We start from the raw sequence: 18521 nt of genomic DNA on the forward strand, positions 1-18521 counted from the left end.
TCCTCTGTGAAGAAAAGAGAACCTTCCAGAAGGACAACCAACTCTGCAGCAATCCACCAATCAGGCCTCTATGGTATAGAAGCCAGAGGGAAGCCATTTCTTAGTAAAAAGTTTGTCAAAATGCACCAGAAAGACTCTCAGACAATGAGAAACAAAGATTAAAGTATTTGGCGTGAATGCCAGGCGTCATGTTTGAAGGAAACCAGACACCACTCATCACCAGGCCAATACCATCCCTACAATGAAGCATGGTAGTGGTAGCATCATGCTGTGGGGTTGTTTTTCAGCGGCAGGAACTGGGAGACTAGTCAATTTCTGGGTTTTCAAAATTATGAACCATTTTGGGGTTTTTTTCAACAAGTAACGCATTTTTGGGTAAAAGGCTTTTTTTTCCTTTTTCTAAAAGTTACTTTTTTCTTGAAGGGAATTTTATTTTGGATTAATCTCATTAACATTATTTTCAATCACCTAACATTGAGTTAGCATAACTCAACTTTTGGGTTAAATAATTCAACCCAATAGTTTGGTTGGGAATAACCCAACATTAAGTTATCATAACTCAACTTTTGGGTTAAATAATTCAACACAAAAGTTGGGTTGAAGAAATGAACCCAAAATGTTGAGTTAAAATAACTCCAATAAGGGGTTTGTCCTTTTCAGAACCAGCAGTTGGGTTAAAATTGGTTAAATTTAGGAGTTATTTTTATGACGAGCAATCCATTTTTTGGGTTATAAGGGTATTATTTTAACTCAATTTCTGGGTTTTCAAAATTATGAACCATTTTTGGGTTGTTTTTCAACAAGTAACACATTTTTGGGTAAAAGGCTTTTTTTATTTTATTGTCTTTATTAAAAAGTTACTTTTTTCTTGAAGGGAATTTTACTATGGATGAATCTCATTAACATAATTTTCAATCACCCAACATTGAGTTAACATAACTCAACTTTTGGGTTAAATAATTCAGCCCAAGAGTTTGGTTGGGAATAACCCAACATTAAGTTATCATAACTCAACTTTTGGGTTAAATAATTCAACAAAAAAGTTGGGTTGAAAAAATTAACCCAAAATTTTGAGTTAAAATAACTCCAAAAAGGGGTTTGTACTTTTCTGAACCAGCAGTTGGGTTATTTTTTAACCCAACATTTTTTAGTGTGTACTATACTTCTAATGATATGTATTGTCTGTGAGCTAAACATAAATGAAATGGCACAAGTTCATACTTTATATCGCATTGTACCTGTTTTGGTAGTAAAATGTACATTTCTGGAAAGACCAATTTTTTACTTTTTAGAGAACATCCAACATGCTCTTGTCTATTTTTGAAAGTGTACAGTTTATTTCCTGGGAACGCAAATGGCAACAATTCAGTGTAATGGCCCACTTATTAGCTCGAAATTACATACTGAACATCCTCATATCTGTGTGCGTATGTGTGTGTCTGTAGAATGCAACAAACTGAAAGTGAGTTTCAACTTAAGTCAATCACATTTTTGGGACGAGAGGCCTGCCAAACATTTATTTTAAGGCTCGATACCAGGAACTCTCTGGGGCAGATTTCTTAGAAGGATAGTTTCATGCACGCAATGGGGATGTATGTCTTGCCAAATGTTCACCTTTTTGCATGCGGTGGTACAGGAATACAAACGTGGGGGAATTTGGTGTGAGGAAAGGAAGAAAGGAGCGTTTAACACTGTATGTACGGCCTTTTGGCAGACGCTTTGACTTGGAGGGAGTTTCCTAATGCCAAATAGTTCCTAGTCATTGTCAGTATAAACACAATAAATAATTAAACTAGCAGCTAACATGCAAATCCGAATGCTGCACCTTTACCAATTACTGTGACGAAAAGTCAACAGCATGATGGGGAAATTTGAAAACATTCAGTTTAATCTAAATCTTTTGATTATTATTACTACGTATCGTCACGATGATGACTGAATAGGCACTGCGTCATGTGATAATTGTCACACTATTCATAGTGATTCTGTAAAAAACAAGACAAAAAAAAAATGCCGTGAGGGATCTTTCATGTGAGGAGAAAACTGGCTTGAAAGACGTGGATGTAACTTCGTTTTGGCAGAGTGGCAGCAGTTTAGGGCGCTGGCGTTAGATATCCACCATCGCAGCTTGACTGGGTGATGGCGTCTGGCGGGCCTCGCCACTGCGGGCTGTGCAGATGTGCCGACGTTAATCCTCACCTCCGCAGAGCACCAAAAGGGTTTTACGGTAATCTCCTGAAGTGTCACCCTGTTCAAAGCCGGAGAGTACATAGAGCAAAATATCAAAATGAGTGAAAGATCTTCTTATCGTCACTAGTTCGACACAAAGGACAAACTTTCACTGCACGCTGAATGCAGAAGGGGAACATGCCAATCAAGGCAGCAGTCAAAGTGTTTACCAGTACAAAGGGAAGTGGACGAGGACGTGTTTGTCGCAGTCAACTGATAAACATTTATGATTAAATTGGGGTATATGTAAGGGTTTATGACAGAACTGGGCAAAATATGGACCGCGGGCCACATGCGGCCCATTAAAATTTTCAATCCGGCCCGACGGACATTCTAAATAATTTTTTTACATTGCAAAAACTGAAATCTAAGTAAGATTAAATACCTCAAATAAGGGTGATATTAGCTTCTTTTCTGTCTGATAAGATAATTCTTCTCACTAAGCAGATTTTATGTTAGAGTGTTTTACTTGTTTTAAGTGTTTTGGTCCTAAATGATCTCAGTAAAATATTACATCTTGTTGCTGAGATTTGATGACCTATATTGAGTAAAACATGCTTGAAAGAATATCAACTGATGCAAAGCTGTGTCATCAACACTCACAAGTATAAAACTGCTTTTTCAAAGTAATAATTTCTTATTTCAGGCATGAAATAAAAAATCATGACTTTGACACAATTGTGTCTCATAATTAAAACAGATGACAACCAAATGGACTTTGCTGTTTTATTTTCAATGAAACAATAGAAAAGATGTACTCATATAGTAGTACAGTTGGCACAGTACAGTAAACTGACAGTTAATATTTAAAAACATTTGACATTTCAAACAATTTTGAACAGAAATAGTTCATGCACATTCAGATAAATTCTTCAAAATTACAATAAAAAAAAAATTGGCCGGGGGCCGGGCTGTAAATACATATATATATATATATATATATATATATATATATATATATATATATATATATATATATATATATATATATATATATATATATATATATATATATATACAATAAAATCCTTGCGCACTAATTGACTGAAAGAGCACGCACTTGGCGTGATGATGTCATGTTATCGATGGGAAAATGCATTTTTAGACAATATGATTTGCCTGAGCGGCTAGTAGACCCCGAGAGTAACAAGCGGTTGCCTTGTTGCCTTTCCATTAAGAAAAATAAACTCGTTTTTAGTTTAAGTTTACTGGTTTCAAGAAATGTAATGCCGAGCGCATATCATTATGTCAAGATAATGGCACTAGCATTTACTTCATTTAAGAATATTTTTCAACATACTGGGAAAAAAGGTCTCATATTTATTTTTTCCATCAAGAAAAGTGCACTTTTATTCGTGAGAATATATTTATTTTATGGTATTTTGGGGTTCATTGAGGTTAGCTAATTTTACTTGTTTTGGAAAGTCTTGACAAGCCAAATGTTCTTGTTCTATTGGCAGATAATTTTGCTTAGTTCAAGTAAAATACCGCTAATTTTTGTATTTTTTTTCCCTTGTTTTTGAACACTGACTTTTTGCAGTGTAGACCTTTAACCTCAAAACTGTCGCAGCCATTATGATGTGCAGAGCAGTTTTTAAATGACTGTAGAAAGTATTTCAATGGTTGAAATCTGTGTTTTTGAGTGTTATAAGAGTTATTACGGTGATCTACATCATGGCAGCTCAGACGAGGATCAAAGCAGAGTTGGCGGGGTTTGTTTTCAGAGCAGCCAGCCCCAAACGCATGTGTCAGAAACAGATGCGGAAACAAATTTTTACAACACATTTCTGCATAAAAGTGATAATATATCATATTTTAAGTGTTTATTACCCTTTGTATTCATATTTTGTTGTTTGGTACATTTTTGTTGTGTTTTGCTTGATTGTAAAAGGAGGAGCTGGTCTGAGCAGTAAAATAGGAGCGATGTTCATATGTTGTTAATATTCAGTGTTTAATTCTTCATAGTTAATATTGCAAATCCCACTCTCTTTATCTTAATGTACATTTCCGGTGTCCCATTCAGTAAAAAACTGTAAATTTCCATTTCGTTTTTTTGAGCTGGTCTGTCATAACTTTTTTAGAACTCTATCGGACATTGTGACTTTTGCTATTATTGCTCCTGAAGAAAAGGGACCCAAACACACATACTGTACAGCAGATTTTTACAGCTAAATATATCATTTTTACACACATACACATTGGCCCCCCAGACACATTTTTTCTCTCAATGTGGCCCCCGAGTCAAAATATTTGCCTAGCTCTGGTGTAAGGATGTCATTATTGTTGACTGAACAATATCAACATCATCAAATTTAAAACTGCTCAAATTATGTTTAGGGCATCCCAAAACTCTCTACCATCCAATATACAGAACCTATTCCAGGATAGAGATGCTCACCATAGGTACAGTCTAAGAGGAAACAACAAATTATATTTGCCTAAATTTAGAACAACTTTAAAGTCAATGTGCATTTCAGTGCGTGGAGTCAGTCTGTGGAACAACTTAGGGGAAGAGTTAAAAACGTGTTCTGACATGATTCAATTTAAAAGACTGTTTAAAAAAGAAGTACTGAAGAAGTACGAGGAGGAAAGAGAGTGATGCCCTCAGCACAGAGCGATGGGAGAGAGGTGTATGGTCAGAGAGTGTTTGGGCCTGTGTATGTGTGTGTGTGTGTGTGTGTTTGTTTTGTCTCGTCTTGTCTTGTATCAAAGTAACAGTGGTACTATTGTATTGTTAGTGTACAGGAGCTTTTCTTGTTTTTGTTTGTATAGTATTGTTCTTGTATTATATTGTTTATGTTAAATGTGGAATGAGTGAGAGGGGTTGGGATATTATAAGCATCTGCTTCATCCAACCCCTTTTCAAGCCTTGCATAAATGTCTCTGCCAAAATGTAAAAAAAAAAAAAAAAAAAAAATGTTTTGTTGTACTGTGCAGGTTTGAAATAAATACTTCAATTCAACACTAAAATACGCAATACAACTACCGTATTTTTCGGACTATAAGTCGCAGTTTTTTTTCATAGTTTGGCCGGGGGTGCGACTTATCCTCAGGAGCGACTTATGTGTGAAATTATTAACACATTACCGTAAAATATCAAATAATATTATTTAGCTCATTCACGTAAGAGACTAAAGCAGTGGTTCTTAACCTGGGTTCGATCGAACCCTAGGGGTTTGGTGAGTCGGCCTCAGGGGTTCGGCGGAGGTCAAAACACACCCGACTCATCGTGTAAATACAAACTTCTCCCTATCGGCGTATTACGGATACGGCAACAGCAGAAGTCAGACTGGTTTGCAGGTGTGTAGTTTGTTGTGAGTTTATGCTGTGTTGGTTTTGTTGTTTGAACAAGGTGATGTTCATGTACGGTTCATTTTATGCACCAGTAAAAAACATGGTAACACTTTATTATGGGGAACATATTCACCATTAATTAGTTGCTTATTAAAATGCAAATTAGTAACATATTGGCTCTTAACTAGTCATTATTAAGTACTCATTAATGCCTTATTCGACATGGCCTTATTATAACCCTAACACTCTAATCCTGACCCGAACCCTAACCAAATAACTCTAAATTAAGTCTTTAGTACTTAGAATATGTTCCCTTAGTGTGCAAATAACTCTAAATTAAGTCTTTGTTACTTACAATATGTTCCCCATACTAAAGTGTTACCAAAAACATATAACTTTGTCTTGAATTTGAAAAAAAAAACATTTAATTTTTTACTAAAGAAGGGTTCGGTGAATGCGCATATGAAACTGGTGGGGTTCGGTACCTCCAATAAGGTTAAGAACCACTGGACTAGACGTATAAGATTTCATGGGATTTAGCGATTAGGAGTTACAGATTGTTTGGTAAACGTATAGCATGTTCTATATGTTATAGTTATTTGAATGACTCTTACCATAATATGTTACGTTAACATACCAGGCACGTTCTCAGTTGGTTATTTATGCGTCATATAACGTACACTTATTCAGCCTGTTGTTCACTATTCTTTATTTATTTTAAATTGCCTTTCAAATGTCTATTCTTGGTGTTGGGTTTTATCAAATAAATTACCCCAAAAAATGTGACTTATACTCCAGTGCGACTTACAGTATATATGTTTTTTTCCTTCTTTATTATGCATTTTCGGCCGGTGCGACTTATACTCCGGAGCGACTTATACTCCGAAAAATACGGTACCAAATGTTAAGTGCAATACGAATAAAATATAATATTATCATTTACAAGTCAGAAAAGATGAAAATAATAATAGGTCCCCTTTTAAAACATTTTTAAAATATTAAGGGAAAACACATATCTAAGAAAGTCTACTAACTACTCATATTATCAGTCCAATCGACACATTTTTCCTTGATGTCAGCTCAACCGACATTTTAGTCACATTTGGCAATGTATTTCCTCACTCAAAAACTCTGTTACACAATATAGTAAATAACAGAATAATAAAACCTCGAAGTAGTTTCATCATCTGAAAATATTTCTGCAAAGCCAAACTGACACCTATTTGTATTATTGTCACTGTCATTTCATGTGGAAGTTATTATAGAAATGTTCTTGGGTACTTCCTGTCTCCAAAGCTGTCGGCCAATCATGCAGCAGATATAGAGAGGAAGTTAAGCAAACAAGGGGAATTCCTAAACAGCTGTGAAGAAGCCACAGACCCACGGTCCACCGCAGGAAGCTTATAGGTTATTGCGCTCCATCGTCTAAGCACAAGGCAACACACACTTTCACACAATGTAACACAACAAAGCAGCCAAGAGGGTTAGTGGACAAAGACGCTGACTTACGATCATTGTCTCTACCTGGATGAATTCATGGAGGGAGGTATCCTGTGTTTCTTTAAACTCCTTACGAATGTTGAAAAGGTCAATCTCGCTACGGGACACCATGATGCGGATCAACGCTCTGTCGTCTGTGCCAAGACCCTAATGAGGTCAATAATAATGAGATTTAGTAGCAGCAAATAGGGAATAATACACATCACATGTGTCAAACTCAAAGCTCTGGGGCCAGACCTGGCCCGCCACATCATTTTATGTGCCTGAAAATAATATGCGTACCTTATCTTTTTTTACAAAATGTATTGATTCCTTCCATTTCCACGTTAAAAAAAATACATCTACTGCATGCAATTGCATATATTTTGTATTTAATTGTATCTAATAGTGCAACAAAATATCATATTGTCATACAATTCAAAATATTTGTTTGTTAAAATACAAATAAATACCTAAATATCTGCTTGACTTTGGATTTTAAAGCAAGTTATCCATGAAATTCTACACTGTGTAAAAAATGGCAATAGATTTTACGGTAAAATTCCGGCGACTGTCAGTTTTTATTTACTGTGATACACTAAAAAAACTAAATTTTACCATAAAAAACTGGCAGCTCTGTTGCATGACTTTTACCGTAAAAACATCCATCCATCCATTTTCTACTGCTTATTCCCTTCGGGGTAGCAGGGGGCGCTGGAGCCTATCTCAGCTACAATCGGGCGGAAGGCGGGGTACACCCTGGACAAGTCCCCACCTCATCACAGGGCCAACACAGATAGACAGACAACATTCACACTCACATTCACACACTAGGGCTAATTTAGTGTTGCCAATCAACCTATCCCCAGGTGCATGTCTTTGGAGGTGGGAGGAAGCCAGACTACCCGGAGGGAACCCACGCAGTCACGGGGAGAACATGCAAACTCCACACAGAAAGATCCCGAGCCTGGGATTGAACCCAGGACTACTCAGGACCTTCGTATTGTGAGGCAGACGCACTAACCCCTCTTCCACCGTGCTGCTCACCGTACTGTTTTTCTATTCCATTTACAAAGACCTAACAAAGGTCTAACAAAGACCAAAAAATGTGAGCACATTACACCAATTCTTAAATCCTTACATTGGCTCCCTGTACATCAGAGAATTGATTTCAAAATCCTCCTGCTCACATATAAATCACTACATGGTCTAGGGCCAAAGTATATTACTGATATGATCCCACTATATAAGCCCTCTAGATCACTAAGATCTTCTGAGACCAATCTGTTAGCGGTTCCAAGAGTAAACTCAAATCAAGGGAGAGCATCATTCAGTCACTATGCAACAAATAGCTGGAATAAACTTCCTGAAGATGTCAGACTTTCCCCAACTCTGACTACTTTTAAAACTAGACTGAAGACTTTTATGTTCACCTTAGCTTTCAGCTAAATCTTTTAATCTTTTAACTTTTAACGTCTGCACTGTTTTTATTTGTATTGTCTGCATTTTAATTTTGCTTTTATTTTCTTTCATTTCACTTTGTTGTCTGTGAAGCACTTTGAGTCTGCCTTGTGTATGAAAAGCGCTATACAAATAAAGTTGCCTTGCCTTGCCTTGCCTTACAGTAATAAAAACTTTTACGGTAAATTTCTGGCGACTGAGCTGCCAGTTTTTTTACAGTAAAATCTAAAGATTTTGTTTTATTTACAGCGTACGTTAAAAAATATATAATAATCAAATGCATTGGCAATTACATACATGTATTTATATTCATATTTTAATCACTGTTATGAGCGGCCCTCTCGAGGCAACCATAACTGCGATGTGGCCCTCAATGAAAATGAGTTTGGCACGCCTGCTATACACTATAAAAACAAAATCATGGTTGGGTGAGCTTCTCTTGGTCTCAGGTATGGAAGAGCCCTGTCCTGAAGCCTTTGGAATAGGCTTTTCTAACATAAATGGCTTTTGACCTCCCAAATGATAAAAAATAGCACAGACAGAGAAATGATAAAAGCTGTTAAATGAGAAAATTGCACACAATTGTTTTTACATTTTAATATCAAGTGTCCCTATACCTTTTTACATATAGTATATACTAGGGCTGTGAATCTTTGGGTGTCCCACGATTCGATTCAATATTGATTATTGGGGTCACGATTCGATTCAAAATCCTTTTTTTTTTTCAATTCAACACGATTCTTGATTCAAAAACGATTTTTTCTCGATTCAAAACAATTCTCTATTCCTTCGATACATAGGATTTCAGCAGGATCTACCCCAGTCTGCTGACATGCAAGCGGAGTAGCAGATTTTTGTGAAAAGCTTTTATAATTGTAGAGGACAATATTTTATCAACTGATTGCAATAATGTAAATTTGTTTTAACTATTAAATTAACCAAAAATATGACTTATTTTATCTTTGTGAAAATATTGGACACAGTGTGTTGTCAAGCTTATGAGACGCGATGCTTTATACAACGTGAGAATCACGATTAGAATTCGAATCAAATTTTTTCCCACACCCCTAGTATATACCGTTCACATCATGTAGTCTTTGGACGCTTCCAAGGCCACATGACCTACACAATCCTATTTACTGTACTCTACGGAGACATACCTTCATTGCTTTGTACAAACGGTCTGCAAAATAAGACGGCTGGTTCTTCACACTGCGAACTGCAACGAAAACAGAGCACAAGCGGTGGAGTTAACAGAAAAAACAATGTCGTGAGCGTTGAAGGTTATTATTTTTTATTCCAATGGCAGATATTACCTAGGGCATAAAAGGCATTTTTCACATCTCCTGACATTTCCTTCTTGATGATCTGCTCAATGTCCTTATTGGAAAATCGCACAAACTCCTGGAAAACTGAATACGGAAATTGTGTTATTATCACATGTTATTAGTCTACCAATGCTGACCCACTTTGCACTGACTACTGTGCCATGCACTATCCCATGTAGCTATGACAGTAAGATTTCAAAATAGTTTCTTTCCCATGTATTCATTTGAATCTAAAACATGCATTAAATTAAATTTAAGTTTAAGTCAAATAATATAAAAATGGTCTCACACAAATAAAAAAAGTGTGTAAAATGTTGTTTAGGTGGACGAGGGCTCCAAATAAAACTCTGCTTAGGGCCCCAATTTAGCCCTGGTCGTAAGGATCAATAATTAGTGTGAACATCATTGTTGTCTAGCATTGCCTTAATGCTCCTGGGCATAGATGTGAGTAGAGTTGTTACTGGAATCCTTTTGACATCACACACCTTGTTTTCCACCTTCCACATGAGGATACCTCACAGGCACTCAACCTGGTTCAGGTGTAAAAACATACTTGGCCACGCCTTCACCTTCTTTTTCCTCAGAAAGGCACTTGTCATCTGGGAGTTGTGTTTGTACTCCTTATCACGCTGAAAAAACTATTGTCTGCTTTCGAATGTCACACTACAATCTGGAATCATTGCTTTCCTTCAATGAACCACAGCAGCACTCATGCAGCCACAATGCTAGACTGTATAGGAACAAAATAATTATGTTGCTTCTCACTTGTGTTGCCAGGGCCTGCCTCTGGCATGAACACTTTATGAGGTTGTTTAGGACCACAACCATTATGGACTGAATTACCGCATGGACACAGTTATCCTTTGTTTCTGCTAAATTGTATTCAGCAGTGAGTCAACATGTCCTTTGTAATACTTAAAGTTTGGTTTAGCAGGATCTTGGCCGCATCGTTCAAAAGCCCATTGAGAAAATCGATAATTTAGCATTGCTTGGAACAACATCATTGTGTCAGATTTACAGCTGTATTTGTAAAATGACCGTATTTTTTAAGTTTTCAATGCAGCTGAACCTTATCCCTGAAATTATAATGTCCGAAAACCATTGGTTTTTCAGGCATGTATTGTATGTTGTTTACTTTTTCAATTAATGTCCTAGTGGCATTGCAGTTTTGAATTGGCTCCAATACGGTAGGGAATATTGAACACTTTTCTTTTTCCCTTGGACCAATCAACCTATTTTTTTAATCTTTTCACATTAACTTTGGGCATTATCTGGAATATAAACATGTTACTCTACCCTTTACTTTAAGAAAACTCTGTGGACATTAGAAAACACTCACAAAATCACCTTTGCAAGTCACAAACTTTGAAGGGCAACGTGGCGAGGGACAACTGTATTACAATACTCACTATAGGCTGCAATCAGCCCAATGGCACGCTAGTTTGTTACACAAAACAACATGTTGTTAGGGCCACAAAAAGCCTTGCACATTAATGTCTGTGTGTTGATATATACTGCTCTACAAGTTGTACACGGACTACTCTAATGCATATCCAGCTTTCATTTTTATACAAACGTAGTTTTGTCCCTTGAAAAGATATACTGTAATAAAACTGGTCAACGACTTTAGTGAGATACTATGTATTACATATTGTAGGTTACTTATAGAAACTGAGTTCCATCAGGTTAGGTTTACCTTTCCTCAGGTGAGGGAAGCTTCTGGTGCAAAGAATGCTCATGAATTTCATCACCCTGTCATCAGAGTCAGCATTGCAAGCTTCAGCAAGTTCCTGTTGATATAAAGCCAAGCAAGAAGGTTAAGAATAAACTTTTTTTTAAACTGAATAATTTATGTTGGATATTTATACTCACCTGAGCATCTGTATTGGCTCTTTCAACATCTGCAGGGTCATCTTCCCTTGCACCCTGTTGTGCATGGATTAAATTGGCCAATTATGTAATCAAACTTAGATTGTTCTAATGCTTTATTGAATTATAAATGTATTGATGATTACACTTTTTCATTATGGGATCATAAAAGAGACAAAAAAATATGGCAATATTGTCATGACATCATCAGATTGTTCTTCTGTTCTGCATATACTGCTCACAGCCTTTAGGAGGCACATTTGTATAATGTGTGGGATTGTTTTGCTATGCTATGATATATTATCAAGTTTCCTCAATAAAACAGCTTTCTTTTGCAAAAGTTAATATTCACTGTCCTCATGTTAGTGTTTTCTCCACAATATGTACTACAGTGAATAATGATTTAAAAAAACCCTCCAGTGAGTAGATCTCAATTACCTGCACAAGTGAAACCAGGATGCGGCAGAAGTGGCCTGATGTGTCAGATTGAATTGCTTCCTCTAAAGACTTCTTATAGGCTGTGAAGTTTGTATTGAAGTTTTAATTAATGTCACGTTGAAATTTTTTTCGCAAAACAAAACATCCTCATTGCTGCCGACTATCTCACCTTCTTGATAGGCAGCATTCATGGCTTGTATTTCCTCGTTGCTCCTGGTGACCAGGATCTCAATCAGAGCGTGTTCATCTGTGCCAGCGCCCTGTGAAAAAGTGCATAACTCAACAAAAACAAACACAACTGCACCACCAGGATTTGGTGGATATCTTAAGAGCAAGTGCTTTCAAATAAACTAAACCATTGGATACAGTAAACCTTTTCCAATAGTTTTTAAGTCTCAACCCACTTGTATTTAAGTGAAAAAGGTCAAATCACCAAAATCATCTTTTTGACTGCAAACAAGCCACTGTTATTCATACTTGCCAACCTTGAGACCTCAGAATTAGGGAGATATTCAAAAGGCCCGCTTGAGGTGGGGTTATATATATATATCTATATATATCTATATATATATATATATATATATATATATATATATATATATATATATATATATATATATATATATATATATATATATATATATATATATATATGTATATATATACATATATATATATATATATATATATATATATAAATATATATATATATATATATATATATATATATATATATATATATATATATATATATATATATATATATATATATATATATATATATATATACTGTATATAGCTGTAATTCACTGAAATTCAAGTATTCCTTATATATATATATATATATACACTACCGTTCAAAAGTTTGGGGTCACATTGAAATGTCCTTATTTTTGAAGGAAAAGCACTGTACTTTTCAATGAAGATAACTTTAAACTAGTCTTAACTTTAAAGAAATACACTCTATACATTGCTAATGTGGTAAATGACTATTCTAGCTGCAAATGTCTGGTTTTTGGTGCAATATCTACATAGGTGTATAGAGGCCCATTTCCAGCAACTATCACTCCAGTGTTCTAATGGTACAATGTGTTTGCTCATTGGCTCAGAAGGCTAATTGATGATTAGAAAACCCTTGTGCAATCATGTTCACACATCTGAAAACAGTTTAGCTTGTTACAGAAGCTACAAAACTGACCTTCCTTTGAGCAGATTGAGTTTCTGGAGCATCACATTTGTGGGGTCAATTAAACGCTAAAAATGGCCAGAAAAAGAGAACTTTCATCTGAAACTCGACAGTCTATTCTTGTTCTTAGAAATGAAGGTTATTCCACAAAATTGTTTGGGTGACCCCAAACTTTTGAATGGTAGTGCATATATATATATATATATATATATATATATATATATATATATATACACACACACACATATATATATATATATATACACAGTATATAAAAGAAACACTTGAATTTCATTGAATTACAGCTATATATAGCTGTAATTCACTGAAATTCAAGTATTTATTTAATTATATATATAAATAATAGAAGGAGGATAGGGATGATGTTTGTTAAGAAATTATCTATGTCGATGCCATTAGCGAATCCTCTAACAAACCGATTCCTTATCGAATCTCTTATCGAATCTAGATAGGTTGTTGTGTGTGCACCTTGTGTGCGCACTGAGTTCCAAAAGCCATAGATGTTATGTGACTGGGCCGGCACGCTGTTTATATGGAGGAAAAGCGGACGTGACTGAGGACAGCATGCGGCCGTTAAAGGGTAAAGGTTTCAGGTGAGACAGGACGCTAAAGGCACGCCCCCAATATTGTTGTCCGGGTGGAAATCGTGAGAAATTTGTGAGAATGGTTGCCCCGGGAGATTTTCGGGGGGGGCACTGAAATTCGGGACTCTCCCGGGAAAATCGGGAGGGTTGGCAAGTATGATGTTATTACTATCAACTACCATCTTTTTAGAAAAGTAAAAACTGTATTCCAACCTAAGAAACTTATCAGTGTCTTATCTGTAAAGCAATAGTCCCAATTAAACATGCATAGTATGTTTTATATCATCTGTTTTATTTAATTAGGTTATTTATATGCATCAGAAAAAATGGAATGGTAAAAAATGGCTTACAATTATATCGAGCTCCTGAAAATAACGTAATTTATAACATTACTAATAATAATAACAATGTGTGTCCCGATATAACTTTTTCACTTCTGATACCATACAGATTTTGGAGCCTTGAGTATTGGCCAACACTGTTATTAATGATGTTAGCAAAAATCATACTAAGCACTTTATTTTGTAGTGTGGAAAAGGTTTAATCAAGTGAAATTTGTCAAACAGAGAACAATGGTAGGTATGAAATATATATTAAGGCTGTGAATCTTTGGGTGTCCCACGATTCGATTCAATATCGATTCTTGGGGTCATGATTTAATTCAAAATCGATTTTTTTTTCAATTCAACACGATTCTCAATTCAAAAACGATTTTTTCCCGATTCAAAACGATTCTCTATTCATTCAATACATAGGTTTTCAGCAGGATCTACCCCAGTCTGCTGACATGCAAGCAGACTAGTATATTTTTGTAAAAAGCTTTTATAATTGTAAAGGACAAGGTTTTATCAACTGATTGCAATAATGTAAATTTGTTTTAACTATTAAATGAACCAAAAATATGACTTATTCTATCTTTGTGAAAATATTGGACACAGTGTGTTGTCAAGCTTATGAGATGCGATGCAAGTGTAAGCCACTGTGACACTATTGTTCTTTTTTTTTTATTTTTTATAAATGTCTACTGATAATGTCAATGAGGGATGTTTAATCACTGCTATGTTGAAATTGTAACTAATATCGATACTGTTGTTGATAATATTCATTTTTGTTTCACTACTTTTGGTTTGTTCTGTGTCGTGTTTGTGTCTCCTCTCAATTGCTCTGTTTTTGCAGTTCTGAGTGTTGCTGGGTCGGGTTTGGTTTTGGAATTGGATTGCATTGTTATGGTATTGTTATGGGGCAGCACGGTGGCAGAGGGGTTAGTGCGTCTGCCTCACAATACGAAGGTCCTGAGTAGTCTTGGGTTCAATCCCAGGCTCGGGATCTTTCTGTGTGGAGTTTGCATGTTCTCCCCGTGACTGCGTGGGTTCCCTCCGGGTACTCCGGCTTCCTCCCACCTCCAAAGACATGCACCTGGGGATAGGTTGATTGGCAACACTAAATTGGCCCTAGTGTGTGAATGTGAGTGTGAATGTTGTCTGTCTCTCTGTGTTGGCCCTGCGATGAGGTGGCGACTTGTCCAGGGTGTACCCTGCCTTCCGCCCGATTGTAGCTGAGATAGGCTCCAGCGCCCCCCGCGACCCCAAAGGGACTAAGCGGTAGAAAATGGATGGAATGGATGGATGTTATGGTATTGCTGTGTATTGTTTTGTTGGATTGATTAATTAAAAGAAAAAAAAAAATATATTTTTTAAAAAAAAAAGTAAAAAAATCGATTTTTTAAAAATGAGAATCGATTCTGAATCGCACAACATGAGAATCGCGATTTGAATTCGAATCGATTTTTTCCCACACCCCTAATATATATATATATATATATATATATACATATTACATACATACATATATGTGTATATATATATATATATGCATACATATGTATATATATATATATACTATATAGCTATATATATAAATATATAAACATTGTTGACGCAGAGGTAGATCTTGTATTGGTTTTTGGCTGGGACCAGGGATCTTGGGCTCGAAAAGTTTGGTGACCACTGGTCTATAGCTAACCATGTTTACCTTTTGTAAATGACTTGACTAAATAGAAAAGACCAACCTTGTGTGCTTGTATCGGACATTTTAGATGCAAGCCAATATCATGTGATACTTCTTTATTTGCTGACAAAGTCATTTATATATATATATTTAATGACAAAAATGTTGTATGCATGGTAACTAGTGGATACACAGGTTAGTTTGTATCTTCTACCATCAAGTGCAAGAGCATTTAATTGTTCTGTCTGTATTTGTAGAAAATAAATACTTTTTCACCAATCAGGTGGAATTGGATACTTTCATGTGACACACCTCACACAATAAAGTCACTGATTTAGTTCAGTTTATGATGGCAGCCACAACTACAACCATATGCTGCCCCCTGCTGTGATAACATTGTACTGTATTCTCTGTTTGCAGTCTTTGAAAAGTGTAGGAAACAAGTCACGGTCTTATGTGATACTACCTCAATGGCTTTCTTCATCATTTTGGCATTAAACTCAGCGGGGGTTAACATGAGGCCAATGATCAGTCTCTCCATGTTCTTTGACAGTTCAGACTTCAGGTCCTTCATCAGATCCTGCAAACGGTTCAAATTTGTTACAGACTGCAAATGTAGTGTTGTTTATTCTACTTATATCAATTACCATCATTCTTATGTTCATAAGCAATCATCACTTACCCTTCCCAGTAGTGATTTGAAGGTCTGTCTGATCACTTGTCTCTGCGCATTACTTCTATGTGCAACGATGTCAATAATTGCATCTTCATCAGTTCCTGTGGTACAGAAAGACTGGGGTAAAAAATGGTGTGCAAAAACTTTTTGCCTGCAAGGCCCAAAGTAAAAATTTTAAGCGGAAAAAACAAAATAATTAAATGTTCCTATAATTAATGCCAATAACATAGACAGATGACAACTCGTTAGCCTTGAGAACATGCCATCAATGACTGTGTGAGCAGTAGGGATGTCCAGAACATTTTCACTTTCAATACGATACCGATATGGAAGATTTTAGTACTGGCCGTTATTGATCCGATACAATATCAGCAGAAATCATACATACTTTTATTATTGTGTAGTGTGAAATGTTAGAAAAGGGATTGTTTAGGTGAAATTAGTCAAACAGAAAAAAAAACCTTAATTATTATTAACCGTCTAGTATTGACTTACCGTGTTTTTCGGACTATAAGTCGCAGTTTTTTTCATAGTTTGACCGGGGGTGCGACTTATACTCAGGAGCGACTTATGTGTGAAATTATTAACACATTACCGTAAAGTATCAAATAATATTATTTAGATCATTCACGTAAGAGACTAGACGTATAAGATTTCATGGGATTTAGCGATCAGGAGTGACAGATTGTTTGGTAAACGTATAGCATGTATATGTTATAGTTATTTGAATGACTCTTACCATAATATGTTACGTTAACATACCAGGCACGTTCTCAGTTGGTTATTTATGCCTCATATAACGTACACTTATTCAGCCTGTTGTTCACTATTCTTTATTTATTTTAAATTGCCTTTCAAATGTCTATTCTTGGTGTTGGGTTTTATCAAATAAATGTCCCCAAAAAATGCGACTTATACTCCAGTGCGACTTATATATGTTTTTTTCCTTCTTTATTATGCATTTTCGGCAGATGCGACTTATACTCCGGAGCGACTTATACTCCGAAAAATACGGTATTTAGATCTTAGTAAATCAGGCCCCAAGTGTTCATAATAATTAATTCGACTCATGACACAGTAAGTTGAATGATGCGGACACCCTTGCTACAGAACAGTTTTTGAAACGCTTCTGTGTTGGATACTCAGTATGTGTAAGTAATATGCAACTACCGGTATATTTATTTGATTACAGTACTTGTTTATATTGAAAATGTTTTATAGACTGCAATGTTGATCAATTAAATACACTTATTACATACGTATCGCTTGTGTGCTATCGTGTTCTTAGCTGTTGTGTAGCTGCTAGCTCTTAGTAGCCTATAGCCCACCATGTTTACCTTTTGTAAAGGACTTCTCTAAAATACAAGAAAAGAGCAACCTTGTGTGCTTATAGGAGGACATTTAAATGTTAACTGGCTATCCAGCATTGCACAAGTAAACATGCTGCAGGACTGCTTGTATTAGAGCTAATATTGGAAAGTTTAGATGCGAGCCGATATAATTTGACACTGATATCCGATATCCTTATCGGATCGGGACACCCCTAGTGATCTTAAAAGAAGGTCAGTATGAATATGAATAACATTTGGTAAGCCACCCTTTGGCGGGTCCGATCAAACGACACAACGGGCCAAATTTTGCCTCCAGGCCCCACTTCGGCTACCCCTGGTTTACTCTACACTGTCAAAATGAGGTTACATACCGAACCCTTTCATGGCTTTTCTAAGCGCTTGTGCATCGGCAGCAGGGTCAAAGTTGGGTGCAGGGACAACCGTTGGCCTCAGCTGGAAGTGGAATTAAAAAAATAAAAAAGGTTAATGCTACACTTTGACATAAAAAAAAGTGTTAGAAAGCTCACATAATTGCATGTTGGTGAGGAGAATTAACTTCAATTGAGTGACAGCCTATTAACATTTTTGAAAAACATTTGATGGGAAGCGTGTCACCCT

The 18521-nt window shown here is 36.0% G+C and overlaps 1 protein-coding gene across 2 annotated transcripts in view; it reads right to left on the bottom strand.

The window, feature by feature from the left end:
• Nucleotides 1–1502: 1502 nt before the first annotated feature.
• Nucleotides 1503–18521, bottom strand: part of anxa6 (annexin A6) — a 37996-nt gene continuing 20977 nt past the window's right edge. The window contains exons 15-25 of one of the 2 annotated variants that reach the window (XM_062045691.1): nucleotides 18275–18356; nucleotides 16579–16673; nucleotides 16363–16476; nucleotides 12268–12358; nucleotides 12099–12178; nucleotides 11664–11717; nucleotides 11488–11581; nucleotides 9780–9875; nucleotides 9624–9682; nucleotides 7033–7170; nucleotides 1503–2248 (exon numbers count right to left, since the gene is read on the bottom strand). In XM_062045691.1, the coding sequence (XP_061901675.1) occupies nucleotides 2189–2248; nucleotides 7033–7170; nucleotides 9624–9682; nucleotides 9780–9875; nucleotides 11488–11581; nucleotides 11664–11717; nucleotides 12099–12178; nucleotides 12268–12358; nucleotides 16363–16476; nucleotides 16579–16673; nucleotides 18275–18356 (963 nt within the window). In that variant the 3' untranslated portion in view covers nucleotides 1503–2188. The remainder of the gene's footprint in view (nucleotides 2249–7032; nucleotides 7171–9623; nucleotides 9683–9779; nucleotides 9876–11487; nucleotides 11582–11663; nucleotides 11718–12098; nucleotides 12179–12267; nucleotides 12359–16362; nucleotides 16477–16578; nucleotides 16674–18274; nucleotides 18357–18521) is intronic. The other variant, XM_062045692.1, reaches the window with a different exon arrangement.

Source organism: Entelurus aequoreus, linkage group LG04 (assembly GCF_033978785.1).
Source record: "Entelurus aequoreus isolate RoL-2023_Sb linkage group LG04, RoL_Eaeq_v1.1, whole genome shotgun sequence".
Taxonomy (NCBI): domain Eukaryota; kingdom Metazoa; phylum Chordata; class Actinopteri; order Syngnathiformes; family Syngnathidae; genus Entelurus; species Entelurus aequoreus.